This window comes from Ambystoma mexicanum, chromosome 7q (genome assembly GCF_040938575.1).
Source record: "Ambystoma mexicanum isolate Mex_15411 chromosome 7q, UKY_AmexF1_1, whole genome shotgun sequence".
Classification (NCBI taxonomy): domain Eukaryota; kingdom Metazoa; phylum Chordata; class Amphibia; order Caudata; family Ambystomatidae; genus Ambystoma; species Ambystoma mexicanum.
This window is the reverse complement of record NC_090941.1, coordinates 972,567,965-972,586,635: the sequence shown is the minus strand read 5'-3', so window position 1 is coordinate 972,586,635 and position 18,671 is coordinate 972,567,965. Positions and strand designations below refer to the sequence as shown.

Below are 18,671 nucleotides of genomic sequence, written 5' to 3'. Positions count from 1 at the left end.
AAGGAGGTGCCTTTTATCAACACCTCTGTTTGAATTTTATTGAAAGGGCTAACCTGGCACGCATTAAAAACAACATAAAACACTAATGTCCTTTCCTTTAAGACATGACGGAATATTTTGAGGTTTTCCAAAAACAAAAAATGGTTCCTGCTGACATGCCACGAGTTTAGAAAGGGAGGCATGCTGGCTACAACGCACTCAGCTCATGGAAACGACACCCCTTGAGACCCAGCCTCGCACGATACAACACTACGCACCTATTCTCCTATTGCGTTCGCATTGTGAGCTTGCTTTTACACAAGTAGCCCTAGGAAGGGGCAGTAAGCAAAAGGGTGAAGGGAATCCGGTGTCAAGTGATTTCGAGCAGCTAAGAGGAAATGTATATTACTGCGCATCTCATGTTCTGCTCTTCATTCCATTTAATTACAGCAACAAAAAGCGACAACAGTTTTGCCGAGAGGAGACCTTTAATAGGCCAGCTCATGTTTGCTTCCCAACTTACAATACCACATGGGTACAACGGATCAAGTCTTCCTGTAGGGAAGTAATTGGGGGAGCCGGCCCACTCTTCCTTCTGTACCAGTTACCATATGAGACACCCCAAGTCACTAACCATGCACAGCTGTCCACACCACGTCCCTCTCCCATAGGCTCAAGCTCTGTTGACAACGAGGCTCTCTTCTGGAAGACACCATGTTTATCCTCAGAACCTTGCTGCACCGCGTGGTCCGCCCACCACCCAAGTGTCTGTTTCTCGAACCCCCTCACCGAGCAACGTAAAGCTAATTGGTTAAACAACTAGAAACACATTGTCATTGAACTGGGATCAATGAATGACCCAGCACTCTTAGGGTCACTGGGCGATGCCCTACCTCCACCCCACAACATGCCTATTGTGGGACTGGCGGTGGACGCACAGCCAGCCTCACAGGTGCTGGGGGTCCCAGCACCCTGTTGGCCGATGGGAACATGGGCCTGGGGTGCCAGGGGCACTGTGGGTGGCAGACCCAGGGCACCATGCTGATCCGGTGGGCCCAGACCAGCGAGACGGTGTGGGCCTGCAGGCCGGAAATGAGAGATGCAGCCAACTGTTCCATTGTTAGTCTGCAACCGTTCTGAGGCACATGCATGCAGGGGCTCCTTTTATTACGTCGGCCATGACAGAAGTCATGGCCGATCTTAAAACGGCAATACACTTGGGAGGGTCACACATAATGGTGAGCGGGCAGGGGCTGCACGCTTGGGGCTATTGACTTTTCTGTGGAGTACCCCCCACGGATTTAAGGCCTCACAGCAGGGCGCCTACAGAGACTGTGAGAACAGAGCTTCCACGCAATCCCCAGCTACTAAACCTTCTCCTAGCGGGTCACGCCAAGCCATCTGCAACTTGCACTCCCACCCACCAGTAGCAACTCTTGCAAGGCCTCCATCCTTAAGCTCATATCCCTCAAGGCTCCAGGAATGGGGTCTTTCCGGGTCTGCTGCTCTCCAGCTGCCAGCTCTCCCAAAGATGGACACTTAATGACTCTGCCAGTTGGTTTTTAAAGTTTCACTCTGGGTGGTTGGGTGGGGCCTAGGGCCTTGGCCTGCACCTGTTTAATAGCGGCTGGGACATGCGCATAAAAACTGACCCCACCCTAAACCACCAGGAGCTAAAGGAGGAACGATAACTCTTTCCCGTGCACATTTGACCTAATTTCAGCAAACCAGGATCACAAACTTTTGCATGGAACTAAGTATGCTATCATGGACGTCATGCAGTGGGCCCGTGCAGAGCCAGTGGGCTTTCAATACACATACACATCCTGGAGAGGGGAGAGCAATGCAGACTGCTTGGGGAAAAAGTCACCAATCCCAAAAGAGGGAAGGGTACCTAAGGGAGGAACAGGAAGCACTAAGTGTAGATTTTTAGGGAGTGGCCAGAGGTGGAGGTGGTTGACGACCAAGAGATGAGCAGGAAAAAGGAAGTTTGTGGATGAGATTGGGAGCAAGTGAGGTATTGGCTTCAGAGTGAAAGTGGTTCAACACTGTGTGCGCGTCTGCGTGGCGAGTGAATAGAAGAAGTCAGTTTAGGGAGTAAATGTGAATTGAATGGTACTGAGCGGAAGGGCAGAGCTACCATCTGGGAGAAGAATGAGGGAGTTATTGACAGGGAGAGAAAGAAGAGAGATGATAACTTGAAAGGGAGAAAAGAGGAGACTGGATTGGAGACTTGCCTCAGGGATACAGAGGGTATTCAAAATCTAAGAGGGGAGTATTGTTAGGGAGAAGAGAGAGGAGAAGATTTGGAGTAGAGGGAAAATGATATTAAGAGGAGGATATTTCATCAGAGGAGATAGGTTTGGCTGGAGGGAGAAAAGGGTTACTGCCATGGGGGATTGGAAGAGACTGAGCAGCTAACGGAGGGTAGAGCCAAACCATCTAAAGACAGAAGGAGGAAGAATGGGGATTACCCACTTAGGCAGTGGGGATAAGGAGGTTCTGGGCTAATATGTTGGTTCCAAGGAAGAATGTAGAGGCAGTAGGAGGTATGAGACGGCATCTGTATGCCGGGGAGCAGGGAGGGCAGCTTAGTCAGGATGGGGAAGGGCCCAATAAAGACCATCCAACAGAGAAACGGGTGGGTGAGAGTAGGGCCACACTTCCCTGCCAAAACCCATCATGGCACACCCAGCCATCGCACATGACCCAACCTTGCATCCGGTCTGGCAGAAAGCTTCCACTACTGTGCCAGGAGAGAACCCTCAGAAGAAGACCCATAAGGCAGCTGTCTGGAGGACGCCAGGAACATCTGTTTTCCGACTAACCTTGGGTCCACAGCAAAGAGAGGAGGTCCAAGGACAAAACAACCCCTCTCCTACCAATCCCTGGAATGGGAGAAACACCCTCCACAAAAAGAAGCGATTTTTGTGTACATTCTTTTTCTAGATTTTCCTTCGTAGACACTCGCAGAGGCTTTGGGGGCTGTTAATTTTCACCTGTTACCCGACGTTACGGTTCACTAAACCTTGCACTACAGAGAACCTCATTAAAAGACCTCTTTTGGAGCAAGAGAGGGAGTGAACTCTCATGTTATTCTCGGACACTTTGAGCTACTAAACTGACCCCTAATTTGTTGTGTTTTGGCACCATCCGATCATATTGGCTCTTTGACTATTTAATAAACACATGTGAAATATACTTTGGAGACTGGTCACAGTTCTGGGAACGCAATGGATGGCCGACGTTCTGCAGGATTTGTCACAATTGTTTATAATTCTATACGCAGGGAGAGAGGCTGTAACTCCATTTTTTCCCAGGCTTTGGGCCCCTGAGCGCACGACTAACAAACCATCCTGATCGGACTTCATGCACAAGTGCAGTGCTGCACATGCACTTGCAGTGCGGCTGAAGTGCCCCACAAGCCCCCTTCGGTGTGTAGGGTGTGTGCACCACTTGCCACACAGATTGTAAGATAATGGACTTTGCTATATAACTCTAAGTCAGTATTGTGCCCTCTGCACTTGTGCATTTATTATGTTTCTGTCACCAGACAAAGACTGGCATAGGCATCTTAGACTACAGGCTTCTCAGCCTCTGAACAGCTATTGCTGCTGGGAGAGAAACCCTGTTTAATTGTTATGGCATAACCTCTTGCTTGTGAAACTAAGCAGCTGTTGGCACCTCTTCTCATGGGTTCTAAGATATTCCAAAATCCACAATTCTGTATCCATTAATTAATGTCAGTCTTACCGGCCTGGAGTTGCCCGCCTCCTCCCTGTTGTTTCAACCTTTGTGAGGTAGAACACCAACAAGCCAGCATGCATTACACCTGTGTAGGGCAGGCAACATCATAATGTTCTCAATTGTGCTACCAATACCCACCTCAGCTCCTGCAGTATGACAGTGTGCCCTGTGTTCTCCTATCGCAATCCTTCATTTTTGCATTGCAGCTTATTTATTTCTTCCATAATCTGATTTATGTCCACTAATACTGTCTGATACACAACCTCCCCCCAAAAAAGTGAGCCTTCAATATTTACAGGTCAAGATTGCAAAGCATGCCACCCCGCAAACATTATTGGATCACTTGGGCAATGATTGACCAGCCAACAGCTAGGCCCGGCTATGGGCCATATTTTTGAGCCCCTTTTAAGGTACAAGGTAGAAAGAGTTATAACGTGCAACATACACCTTAAAAAAGCCATCACAGCGCTGAACAAGAGAACTCACGAGATCAAGAGAAGCCCAAAATGCAGTGCTATACCCAGGCAGGAGACCCAAGATCATGATGGAAATAAATATTTTACATCTGAATTCTAAGTGGTTTGCAATGCCACAAAGGTTCACAGGCAGGGAATTCAAGAGCTTTGCCGCCTGCATGGAACAAGCGACCCCCCCCCCTCACCACCCCCATGTCCCCAGCCTATATTTAGCGGTAAGAAGGAGATCTGCCAAGTCTGAGCGTAGTACTCTGGAAGGTTTATACCGTTGCAGCTTACTAAGAACACGTAAGGCCGCATTGTAAAAGACTTTGCGAGTAATACCCAGAGCCTTACATTTAACGCGTTGGTCAACAGGTAACCAGTGTAAGGCGTGGAGGGCAGGCGAGATGTGCTCTCTGCAGCCCAAATCCAGCAGCAACCTAGCCATTACATTTTGGACCCACTGATGTCTTCCAATAGATGACTTAGGCAAACCTAAATAGAAAGCATTACAGAAATCCAATCTGCTCGATATGAAGGCATTTACCAGTTGGATCCTATGTGGGAAGGCAAAGTAATCCAGCAGTCACTTTAAAGAGCGCAGATGAAAGAAACAGGTTCTGGAGACACAGAAGATTTGAGCATCAAGAAATAGCAATGTATCCAATCACACCCCAAGTTCCTAGCCTTCAAAACAGGCGCTGAGTGAGAACCTAAGGTAGAGGGCCAGAACTGGGAAAGCCATGACGGCACTTGAGGATCTTCAATTAAGACAAGCCCCAAATGGGAAGTAGCAGGGGAACACAATAGCAATTGAATATCAGACGATTAGTCCCTAAGGAGCCTTCAACATTTTCAATATGAAAAACATCATGGGCGTAGATATACAATTTAATTCCAAATGACCTAATAAGGTCGGCTAGAGATGTCATGTACAGGTTGAACAGAAGCCGACTCCGGGAGGAACCCTGAGGGACACCACATGTCAGTGGCTTCATAGAAGATTGAAACGGAGGGAGAATGTCAGCTTGGGTTCTATCCATCAAAAAGGAAGATCGCCAGGACAGAGCCCTATCTCTAACTCCAACCTCACTAAGGCGGGATAGAAGAATGGAATAGTCGACCATATCATTATCCCTGAGTCGCCATAGTCGACCAGCCATCTCAGGTCATCCATAGCAGCGACCATAACAATGGTGCTATACTGGTGTCTAAAACAAGTTTGGATTTTATCCAATAGATTCTGCGGCTTCCACGGAGGCCTGTAGTTGTAGCACTTCCATCAATTTACAAATGGCAGAAAGGAGCTGGGCTGATAATTGGACAGTTGGAGGAGATCCAAGGAAGGTTTTTCAGCATAGGGATCACTGCAGTGCTCTTAAATTGAGGAGGAACTAAGCCCATAGCAAAATAACTATTTGCCAGAAGGCAGAGGTCTAGGGATATCGCAGTACTCACCTTCTTTAAAACCCACGCCAGGCATGGGTCATGCGGTGACCCGGGACGGCCGGTGAGCCGCCAAGCAGGGATGAGACAGAAACATGGCTGAAAGAAGAGAACAGGGCAGTCGGGGTCCCCCACTGGCTGAGATCCGATCAGGGAGCTGGGGTTACCCCCATGCACAAGCACATTTAAATCATCTCAGATTTTAGTGATTTTGTCTACAAAGAATTGTGCCATCTCTTCACATGTGGTAATGCTCTTCCTTAGCGCCAAAGGGAAGCAGGGCTCAGACAAGACTTAAAAAAGTTCTTCAGCCATGTTTGGCCTGGACAAAATGCGCGTAGAGAAATATCTCTGTTTGGCATTCGTTTGCCTCCAGGCCCTTTCTGGGACTGTTGGTTTACTTGTTTCCGCCTTTAACTAGTGAACCACCCTTTATGCTTACCACCTATAGGCTTCTCAATGACCCTGGATCTAAAGAATTAGCTGCCATCATGATTGTAGAGTAAGACTTTTCCAAAAGTATTGATGCGTCGGAGGGAGCCACAGCTTTTTCAGTTCTCTCAAAAAAGGGCTGCATACTCTCCATACTCATATTTTCCCAGTTGTGATGGCTGTACGGCAGGATGTCTGTGATTTCACCAAATCCACTTCACCTAAAGGAGAAATATTCTATTTCTTTTAATTTATTTTTATTATGCGTAGGCGACCCCCAACGCCACCCACATCACCCTACCTTATCTTAGACCCTTACCCCAACCCCATCTATTTTTTTAAATGTAGCTGAAATTGGATACGGTGAAATCTACGGTATTGGTACGACAGGCCCTCCTCTCGTGCAGACTGTTGGATAGCTGATATTCTAATAGTAAAGGAATTCCAGCATGGTCTGCCCAAGGGAAGAGGATGGGGCGGGGTACTGACGTACTGACACAGAATCAGAGTTGTCAAAGATGCAGTCTAAGGTGTGGTCCGCCTTGTGAGTGGGGGGCAGACACATGTTGGGACAGTGCCAGAATGGATAAAGACTCCAGGAACGACATTGCCTGAGATTGCTTAACCTCATCCACCCAAACATTAATATCACCCGCAATTATCAGACGGTGTGGTTTGCAGGAGCATGCGTTTCCTTTCAGGGCACTAACAGTTGACCAGGAGGGCACTAACTGTTGACCGGGATGAACCTAGAAAGTTCGAAGATGAAGCTCTGTAAAAGTGTGAAGGTTCGTGGGACCTCAAACCAGAACAATTTGTGTTGTTTGCTGTATCCATGAACAAGTTCACCTTGGCCTAACGCCCTCCCTATCTTTCTTGTACACCCAAAGCAGATCTGTCATTTCGCTATGGACATTGATCTGTGGTTTCTATTGTCAATATCTTCCTAAAGTATTGTTTCAGGAATTTGTTTTGTTTTGTTTAGGCCTCGTATCTGCAGATAAAGAGAGCGCGACTTACATACTGAGGAGTAACGAAGGTGGCAATGCAGTTGTTATAGCCGTCGGAGGAGCTGAGGAGGCACTGGACGCAAGGCCTGGAGCCTTCACTATTTTGTTGAAAAACCGAAAAGGATTTGTAAAGCTAGCATTAAAGCATGGGTAAGTATAACAGACTGTTTTATACAGTATTGCACAAACTGTGTCGATTTCTGAGATGTGTATCTGGCACCTTCTTTAAATTGAGGTTGCAACTACATTATGTGATTTTTTTAAAGTCACTTAATTTAAATATATGTATGGTGTAGATGCGCACTGTAAGTTGCCTATTTAAAGAATGACAGAGTAGGATTGTGCCCTCTTCTGTGTATTCTGTCAGCATTCGGCCTGCTCCACCCAGTTTGTTGGTGGTAACTCTGCCTCCCTTCCACTGGTACAATGTAATAATGTCCCCTCAAAAATATCGCCATGCAAAAAAATGGCCGGAAAATTGCCGTTTTTTTGTGGGGAGTTTATCATTACATGGAACATGCGGGGGACACCCCTGCAGCCTCCAAACCCTTTTTCATGGGGAGCAGGGGACACCCCCGCAACCACTGTCCCTATATATATGGTCACCTATATAATGTTGCCCCAACCTTTTCCCAGCGACATTATATATAGCAACCATATATATAGGGGTAATATTACTTGATACCCTTCCACTTTCACTAAAATGAGCAGTGGAAATCACTGCTCGAATCATTAAAAGGCAGTAGTAAAGTTACCTGACACACCCTGCGCCAGTCCAACCAGCCATGTGAGCATCAACAATGCCAAAGGGATTCCCTCTATCTGCACTTCCGAGCTCTTAGAATCTCTTTGGCACCTCCTGTGCCTTAATGGAGAATGGAAGGTGGAATGCCCCTGCCGGCCTCAACTTGGAGAAACCTTCCAAGGCATTACCAGGAAGCTGCAGGCAGCCACCTGCCAGTGCAATGTATCTGCCTGACAGGAGCGCCTACGCTAGGCTGATCAATGTGTCTGGTCTGCTATTGGCTGGTTGATGTCAAAATAGGGTGGTTGCCCTCGCAGACATCAGTCAGGGCAGACAAATGGCAGCAGCCCTACTTCAATCAGGTCTGTGAACTCTCAGAGCTTGATTTAGAGTTTGCACCCAGAGGACAGGCACCAGCTAGACAGGGGGATGAAAACACAGGCTTTACTATGTGATAAAAACCTTTTTTCCAATTCAGGTCACTGATTCCTCTCCCCAAGTCATCATTTTTTTTGTATGTCTGCACCTGTCTCCAGCACTTACCCCTCGCACCCATCACCCTCACTCACCCACTTGCTAGTCCCCACTCACCCGGTCATCGCTTTCCTCATCAGTCATCGGTCACTGCTGCCATCATAGACAAGTAACTCCCTTTCTTTCCGTGGTGGCCATCTTTGTTTGCATTCATTTTATTAGGGGAATTGTATAGTGTGCATGCTACTCATAAAGAAGAATTTCCTCAACGAGTTCCTAAATAAACCTTACCTTGAAAGTACTGTGATGAAGAAGATCTAAGAGAACATGGAGTACCAAAGGTACAAATACTAGAATGATGTGGCATGGAGGAGACATAAAGATCAATCATCCGAAAGAAACAAAGGACTTTGACAATCTGCCATGGAGGAACTGGGATCATTGTATCAAAAGAGACCATGGATAGAAACAAACTGTCCAGCCAACCCGGGAGAGGCAACAGGTTTGGAAACCATCCAGAGCGGGAGTTTCAATCCTGTCGGCAGACCAGAGGAATAGAATAGTGGAAGATGCCGGCGAATCACTGAGGGAGTTCTCCGTGGGTCTAAATGGAACAGACCCAAACACGAAACATAAAAGGAGAACCAAGCAGTACAGCACAGTGGGGAGACGCTGCAATTCTGCAGAAGCAGAGAAGAGAAGCCCAAAGAGCAGCAGAGATGGACCCCAGTCCCAAGAAGCCCCTGTGACTTACCGAAGTCGCAAAGAAGGTAATGGGAGGTATTAGAGACCTGGAGGGGACACACGGAGAGGCAGGCTTCAGCGCTCGCCCCTGGCCCACTAGTAACAATCAAACTAATGGAAAGAGTGGAGTGAGCATCCGAGGAGAGCATCCTCATCGGAGCGGCAGCAATAAGCCCACCGAGCAACAAAGACAGGTTGGGGACCCTAGAAGTATTGAATCAAGCATCCGAGAGAACCTCCTCGTTGCAGTGGCAGCAATAAGCCCACTACTACCCGAGACGTGTCAGGGACCCTAGCAGTATCGAATCAAGCATATGAGGAGAATTACCTCAAAAATGTGGCACTCATAAGCCCACTGAACCAACAGAAGCTGAAGAGTAGAACAGAGGAAGGTTTCCTCATTACAATGGCAGGCATAAGAACACTGACCCACGTTGGAAGACAGAGTACCACAGTTGGGTGTTTCATCACCACAGTGACGGTCCTAAAGCTACTTACCAAAACTCCAACCAAGAGTATAAAGAACGCATCAAAGGAGTATCTCCTGTTCGCTGTGGTAGTCAAAAGACCAATTACTGAATATCAAGGGAACTGTTCATATATAATATGGCATTTATAACGTGCCTATAGACAAGTGTTTCATAGGGAATTATATCCCTTTCCATGAACACATAGGGAGTGGAGGCCGGACCAAGTAAGCTTTTGGGGGCCTAATGAAGAAAGTTCTGCAGGAGCTACAAGAGTTACAGAGACAGCTCTTTGGTAAGAGGAGAAAAACAGGAGAAGGAAGGCATTTTCCTGGTGAGACCTTATATTTTGCTTTGAACTCTCGGAGCTTGCCATTCTCCTAGACTTTTATCTTCCCGGATCCCGGGAAGAGGGGGGCATTTTCCAGGTCAATGAACTTTATTTAGAACTTCTTAGGTTTTCTTTATTAAGGATTATGCTAAAGAACAAGTGTCCATATTTATTAACAAGTTTCTTTCAAACTCTAAAAATAGCACTTTAAGTACTTTGTCCTGATTGCACAACATATTCAATTTTAGCTATAAGGTGCAGCTGTGTGCTCTGCTTTGGGTCATAAATTTCATCTACACACAGTATTCGCAAAACAATCATATTGAACTACTTTACAAAAACCTGTGTATTTTAAATCTGATTCACAAAAAACACGAAGTCCCTCTTAAAAACATTAAAGGGATAGAATAATATATGACGCACAAAGATGTTAACCTATACTGTTTTTTTATTCTGTATTACCATGATGAATGTCCAGAACTGATGGTAGAGCACAGAAAGATGTTGGACATTCAGAAATTTTATTTTTAAACAGATTTTCTATACAAGATTTTCTTGTACGAGATGTGATATAGATTCTAATAACACATGTATAGTTAATCATCGTATTTATATGTACTTATCAGAATTGAATCACTATTGCTATGTCATTGCTAATTAATTTTCGTTTCCCTTATGTTTGTTAGATGGATTTTCAGTTTGCTTACATTGATTATGTATGTACTTGATATATATGAACTTGGGGTTGTTATGACTACTTCACTATAGCCATGTCATCACGAGTTAATTATTGTGTGGCTTGGTGATGTTTGTTAGATGGTTTTTTGAGAGTGATGCATACAAATATTTCTTTTAGAGACTATTTACAATGGATGAATTAGTTATTCTGACCATACTCCAGACGTGTATTAATTTAATTAATAGAATCCAGGCTAAGTTTGGCCAACCATTTACCAAGCGTCTTGAGACTCTCACTTGTACAGAGTAACTTACACCATGTCAGACAGGAACACATAGACATTGTACAAAAATATTGTATAGATCTTTTTCTCTCCCTCTAACATATTTTTGCAATGTCTTTTTACTATACACATCTCACACATGCACTTTCATTCAGTTACAGACCTCACATCGAACACTTAAACCTAGAGTGTTAAGGTGTAACTTGTTTTCACAAATGTTCCAAAGGCCTATTTGAAATATTGTTGATACGCATAAAGTTACTTGTTTGAGGGCTTGTACAGCTTCTCAATTCATACGCCACCTTTGCTCACAGCTCCCTAACACAACAATGTGAATTCCCACTTTTGCTTTTCCATTCCGGTCCCTCTTTTCTGAATGGAATGGGTGCATCAGCGGATCATCCAGATCTATGAGATTTGAACGAATGGAACTGGTGGATCCCCTTTTAGCACATTTCTTTTGCTGAATGTTTTACGGCAATATGTGGGGTTAGACCCCCCACACTCCTTTTCCCCCTCACCCCTCTTTCTATATACTTAACCCCAAACTACCATATATCTTTTGCAGGAACAAAGAGATTTAAACAGTGCAGCGAAGTAGGCTTAGATCAGTTTTGAAGCCAAACCAAATGGGGAATACTGATCAAAGCTGTTGGGGTACATATTTGATGTTACACTGGGTGATAAGGTTGGCATTTGCATCGGAGATGCCCACATTTTCACCCCCTGTGGGGTCAGGCTTCTGATTACTTCCACTTAATTTGAGGAGATGTACTGGCGATTCCCTTCACTCGAAGGAAAACATTGTTTTTTATCTTTTCTATGAGTCGTTTATCCTCACAATCAAGCAAATGTATCCTAGGAACACTGTAAGCAATACATAGTGCATGACTCATGAGTTATAATTCTATGGGGCAGTAAAAACAAGTGCTTTTGGAAAGCGATGTTCTCCAATTGAGTGGCATGGGGTAAATAACCGATCTAACACCGTCTTGGGAATGGCTGGTAATTTCATTTGTTTCCAGCCACTGGTTAACCCTTTCCAGGAGGAGATTCTCAAATACTTTAATGACGCCCTTAAAGAACGAGAGCCATCTATAATCACAAGTTAAATGTCTCTTTCTGTTCTTAAATATAAAAACTATGTCTTCAGTTATCCAAGATTGGAGAACCTGGACAGGTACCAGCACAGCAACGGCAAGCATCAAAATCAAAGGGAAGCTTTTTTGTTTTAGTTGAATAAGTATCTTGTATGGACCAAGCCCATCCGCATCTCCACATAGCACACACATTGGGCCTCATTACAAGTTTGGTGGTATCTCAGCGGTAAAACCGCTGAGATACCACCGAACGGAATTACCATTACCACCACTTAGTCCCGTCGAATTACCTCCAGGTTACAAGTGGTGATAGGTAGTGCTATTCCCCATTTATTGGACTTGATAGGACTCCATGGGGATTTTGGCAGAATTACCACCAGCGGTAATTCCAAGCGCTGGTACATTTTTCCTCCGCCTTACCTCCAAACCCGTAGTTCTGTGGTGTGGTTTCTGTCATGTTGTAATGCAGAGGTAATGCAGTGGTAACAGAGTTTTGGCCACACGGCTGAACTTGTATCAAGGCCTATTGTGCCCAGTGCAACATATTAAAAATCAAAGCTATTGACGTACACACCACTACTGCAAAGCCATGCTGACATCTCAGTGAGTATAAAACATTATTTGAAGGCGATCATTGACACCTTCTTTCCCCCCACCAAAGCTTGACTGTTGGAGTGCGATGTGTGTGTGCGCCACCTCCCGGTTGCTAGTGCTCAGGGCTTGTTAAATGTACTCTGCTCACACGCAATCAAATTCTCTCATTTGCATGTTGTACTCCCCAATGCAAATGAGTTTATGCTTTTGGTGTAATTGAAGGGGCGTTGCTGCATCAAAATGATGGAGTTGTCCAAATTGCACCTTCTAAATACATTATCAGGATTCAATAGGTCTCAGTGGATCAATTGCAGGCTAAAATCCTTCCCAGCCATATTTAAACATCAGGGGCATTTTACAAAATAAGTTAATAGATTATGCAGTCAGATCATTCTATTATAAATGTTTATTAAATTGGGAGGTGGTCCCGAGGAAGATCTGACACCTAAATACTGTATGGCACAGGAACCGAACTATGCAAGGTACTTCGAAAGCCCAGCATATAGCAAGGGAGCAGCAGAGTGCAGGCAAAGTACATAGAAAGGTACGCTGGGCTAGTGCCCAAGGGACCAAAGCACTAGCAGAAGAACAGCTCGGAAAGTAAAGTATTCGGGTATTTCCTGAGTGTTGAAGCGCTGCAGTAGACTGGTGGGATGTTTTTCCACAGCGCAAGTGTGAAGAAGACCAGTTTCCTGGTCTACTCTTTCCAGTGTTTCTTTGGTTCCCAGTCTGCAATTTTGCAGCTTCTGGAAAGTCCTGAACGTTATACAGTCTGTTTTGCAGATGATCCAGTCTGGTGTTGGTAGCCAGTGCTGCTCTCTGAGAGCAGCACAGATGGCGGAGATTGGCCTTGTTGGAGCCTACTATACTACCTCTAGACACAGAACAGCAGAAGGAGGAACACCAGGTATGGAGGGGCTCATTCCCCCTGTCCAGGTGCGATAAGCAGCGTTCTGTAATCGTTGCTTTTGGGCCTCACAGACAGAAAGTATACAACTTAAGTATAACCTCTTCATACAATACCTGCCTCTACACAATGGACTTTAAACTCCACCTACTCTGAGTATCACATTGAGCAGAACCTTCAGAGCTGTGTTATCGCCGTTCCATTACTGCTTAGTAAAGTGAGAGGTGTCCTTACCTCCAGCACCTTGTGGAGCATGCTACCATGTAGTATGTGATAGCCATTTCATAGATTCTAGCGCATTACTCAGGTTGCTGCATAGCCATGCTATGGTATGGCAATGTTTATTTATAAAGTGCCTATACACAGGCAAGTGTTTCAAAGCGCTAAAGGAGGGTGGGAACATGGGGAAAAACAACAGTCGCTCAGAGCCCTTGAAATTCAGAGACGATAATAGTCTGCACAGGTATGTACCTCCTGGTGTATGTTTGTTTGTATGGCCCTTTGCTACAGAAAGTCATAGGCTGTGCTTCAAGACTAGGTCTATTCAGCCCACTTAAAGTATTGTCATAAAATAATTTCCTTTCACAGAAGTGATGGTCTACAAATTCTCTCTGCATGTGATGTGATATATAAAAGGGATTTTTTTTCTATACATCAATACAGCCGTTTGTGAGGAAATAGATATGATATGATAAGGCATTTATAACGCGCCTATACGCAAGTGTTTCAAGGCGCGACGAGGCAAGGGAGGGGGAACAGAGGGAAGATGATCTTACTAGGTCAAGTGTCATTCAGATCGCACAAGTGCATGGGAAGGGGGAAAGTGCAGGGGGGAAGGGGACAGTGCAATACATGGGTTAATAGAATAAATAACAAAATAAAGTACGGCCAGCAGGTGGAAATTGCAAGCGACAAGGGTAAGTGCAGGCCTCAGGTGTCAAGTGCTCGTGGTAGGACTGTAGGGATACAGAGAACAGTCCCCAAGTGCGGGGGTTTGCAGGAGGGCAGTGCAGGTGTGCGACTGGCGGAGGGGAGAGGACCTGGGCCCGAGATCAGAGGGTGGCCAGGTAAACGAGTAAAGTTTCAGTATAAGCCAGAAAATCAGCAGGGGAGAGGAGGAGAAAAAGCAGAAGCAATGAGAAGGGTTTTGAGGTGCTTCCTGAACCAGAGATGGTTCTCCTCAAGTTTCAGGGGGGCAGGGAGACTGTTCCAGAGGGAGGCCCCGGCCGAAGAAAGTGATCTACCACCAACTCATTGCTTGGAGAAGCCACTGACCCTGAGGGAATTGGAGGTGGATGAGCGAAGAGCTCGAGAAGGAAGATATTTAGGAAGAGAGAGTTGAAGGTATTGAGGCACTGGCCCCAGAAGGCCTTGTGGATGATGCAGAGGGTTTTGAACGTAATCCTCGCAGCCACTGGGGGCCAGTGCAGAGATTTGAGTCCTGGAGAGATACGATCCCTGGGCTTGAGGCCAAGGTCTTGCAGTCCAGTTTTGGATGAGCTGCAGAGGGCGGAGAGTAGAAGCAGGCAGATTTAGAAACAGGCTGTTGCAATAGTCCAGCCTAGAGAGAACCAGAGCTCTAGAGACAGTGAGATTCTGGGGGATGGCGAGGAAAGGAAGAATACCTCTGAGGAGGTGCAGCTGGTAGTGTGACTTCTTAGAGATATCAGAGAAGTCACACTACCAGCAGATCAGGCCCTTTGGGTGTGATAGTACAAGTTACTCACCCTAGTGACTACTGTACTCCTACTCCACAGTATCCTACCAGTCTGGAGGAAAGGGGACAGGATGTGGGAGTAATGAACTATCTAAAGAAAGTTACATGCTACAACTTAAAACATACGGCCTACTTACAAGTCTGGCGGTAGCCGTGGCGGTAAAACCGGCAGGCTGCCGCCAGACTTGTGGATTTTTCCAGGGCCTGGCTTCATGGAAACACGAGGTGATTGTGACCCTGGAAGTCGGGCGCCGGAAAATCGTTAATCCCCATTCCCATTTGAGTCCTATAGGACTGAAATGGGAATGTGGATGATGGAAGCACCGGCACCGTAAATAACAGTGCCAGTGCTTCCGTGAAAGTCGCAAGCAGCTGCCGTTCTGCCCTCCAGGTCAGACCTGGCAGCCGGGATGACAGCCGCCCGCAGACTTGGAGTGTGCCGGTCCGGTAACAACGGTGCCGGTACGCTTACAGGCACTGTTTTTACCGGACTGGCACACTCCTAATGAGGCCCATAGACTATTTTGATCTTTGCAAGTGCAATGGCTTTTGGTTTTGGCTCATAAAGAAATCACTGAAAGAGATTGGTTACAACATAGAATAACCCAGAAAAATGATCCCGCTTCACGCTCATCAATTTCTTAGACCATGAGTGGAGTCTGCCCTGGTGGTCTGCTGTTACTCTGCCTCCTTTAATCTCTCCTCATTCTCGGTTGTTACTTTCCACCAAAGTACTACTGCATCTCAACTGTTACCAGATATTTCGTCACATCCATACGTAGGCACGGCCTCTGTTGGTTAGTCAGACAGTGAAGTAATCCCTTACGTTGGTCCTTTGCTAGTCAAAGTTAAATTAACTGTAAAGGTTACCTGCAAGTACTTCTGCTCTCCAGAGTTTCGGATAGCCAGAGAATATTTTTGGGTCGCTTGGGGCTCTTGGATTACAACATATATTCGAAGTGGGTTTTAGGAGACTGCACATTCTCACCCAATACAAATTACAAAGAGAACGTGAGAGGGAGCAAACTGTAGCCAGCTGCGCGGTAGTGATGGGGCATTTGAAGTAGATGACTAGGTGGCACTGGGGTAGCTCGATGACCCCGTGCACTGTTAGATAGTTGTGTACAGGTTGTTGATTGGCTGTGTGCCGATTGACAAAAGTCCAATAAATCTCAAACCTTCTTCTCGCCTCTTTCCTGAGTGGACAACTGTAGCTGCTTTCCACCGGTTTCCCATGTCTCCTATTCCCAGGGCAGGATGGGAATTGTAGTGTGTAACAATAGCTGATGGATAGCCATTTCGGAATTCTATTTGTCTTATGTGATGCATGTACACATGGCCTCCTTTGTATTGTGCACGTTTCCTTCTGTCCCCCCTGCAAGGCTGCAATGGATGATTGATGGGTCATCAGATGATTGGTACATGTGGAGGATATTGCACTTTACTGACTCTAAGGAGAGTATAGTACCCATGTCTTGGGAGGATAGCTCAAGGGCAACGTGCTCGCCTTGGAATCAAGACGACGCAGAGCAACACAGGTTCGATTACCGGGTCTGCGATTAGAAACCTCTGGGTATTAAGCGCGTTATAAATAATCATATCATATAAAATGACCTTTGTGTGGGTTACACCTATATATTTCAGGTTAGTTGGAGAGAGGAGCAGTGTGGGCCTAGGTGTTAGGGTGTAGCCAATAATTAAATAAGTATCATTCATCAAGCGTACTAGCAAAGCCGAGACAAATCAATAAACATTTCATATATTATAAAGATTTAATTTTGGAGCATCTATCTAACACTCATCAAAGGGTCAGCAAGTCCTCTAATATCATCTCATTTTGCGGCACTTAGAGCCAAAAGAGCACATGAGCCATGGACAGTTTTGCTGTAATACAGAGATAGAGAAACAATGTCCAGACAAGAGGTCTTTTAGACTTCCTTTCTTGCAGAACCTGGTTTTTCTTTCTCACTGCAACATCCTATTTAACATAACATAGAGAAAGTTTAAGCATGGGAAAATGCTTCCACTTTTATTTATAAAGAAGCCGTTAACTTTTACACAACCCCCAAAGCACGTTCATGTTAAACCCTCTCCAGTTTAACCCAAGTTTGCAATTGAAATGCTTAACTTATGAAGACAACTTTGTTATTTAAATACTAGAAAATGATACCACATTTAATGAAATGAGTTTGTCGATTTTATTTTCTCATTATTAAACTAACGTTTTTTACTTACTTCACCACCAAAACGTGAAGGTATGATATTGCTATTACCACTATGTGCTAATAGCCTTATAGACCTAAATAGGGCTCATTAACACTTGGGATAATGAGCCTTCCCGCACTTATGGCCCTTTGCTTCGCCTCAGGCCATAAATTGGTGGCAGGCAATTATCCCGCGATAATGTCCCCTCCCTCAGCTATAATAGATTAGTTTTCGAATATGTCAACTTGTTTGCTGTGGATGCAGCCGCATGCACCAACATCTTTAAGAACTTTTGACCAGCGTTAGCTGTACCCCTTGCAGAGGAAAAACACCACACTCTGCTATGTAGTGACCTGGGATCACAGCAACCCCCCACCCTCAATTGTTGTGGAAAATGTTAAAATTCCTCTGTTTGCCTAGCATAAAATGATGGCAGTTTTCTGGATGGGCATTGTCTAGGTTATCCGAAAATGGAATACCCAAATAATCAAAAGAGGAGACCTCCGGAATCTCTTACAGCTGTTGCTTTTTGGGGAATTAATCCTCATTTAATGCTTGGTCATAAAGTGAACATAATATTTTATGTTCTGCAGGGCCAGGGGAACTGGTGCAATTAAACGGTATCATATGCATACATTAACAAGGGTACGGTATCCCCAATATATGTTATGTCATGAATCATATCTAAACGATAGTTTTACCTCCCATCAGATTAAAAGATTGAATAATAAAGCAGTGATTACACTACTCTGCCTGATGTCATGCAATCTGTTAAAAGGAGTGTCACCCCACCATAGGTAGAGGGGCCGCTCCGTGGCCATATGGTACTTGCCGATGACCAATGCAAGGCTCAGACATTGTTCTGAAGAAATTCGATTGTTCTCATTACCTCAGTCCTGCAGTCTGCACAGAATCTGCACAGAATGGATCGTCCAATCACATTCAGTGATATACTGCTCAGCACTGCAGCACTAAGGGTCACCCCGTTTCCCTGGTGCCATACAACTTTCCAACCAATGACGAGGTGCAATCCTAGATCTATGGACTGATTTTATGACATCAAGTAACATGGCAGCCCACAACTCTTAACTCTTGTTACCATTTTATACTGATCCTCAAGTACAGCATCGGGCCAGCTGCCTTTAAAGTGGTTTGTCCTCTAATAATATTTAAAATTTCTCATAGGTTGATTTTGAGGGCTGCCCCCCGCAGCTGTCCCGCAGTCCCCCAAAAATAAAAAATAAATTTAAAAAAGGGAACCGACATTGCAGGGACAGAGCGAGACGGAAAGCGAGGTAAGTTAGGGGGTGGGGGTTTGGGGATGTTGTGGGGGTGTGGGTGGGGGTGTGGGTA

General features: G+C 45.4%; 1 protein-coding gene across 1 annotated transcript in view; it reads left to right on the top strand.

The window, feature by feature from the left end:
- MOGAT2 (monoacylglycerol O-acyltransferase 2) overlaps window positions 1–18,671 on the top strand; it is a 493,563-nt gene that overhangs the window by 340,046 nt on the left and 134,846 nt on the right. Inside the window, exon 4 of the mRNA XM_069640058.1 lies at window positions 7,048–7,222. Coding sequence (XP_069496159.1) covers window positions 7,048–7,222 — 175 coding nt within the window. The remainder of the gene's footprint in view (window positions 1–7,047; window positions 7,223–18,671) is intronic.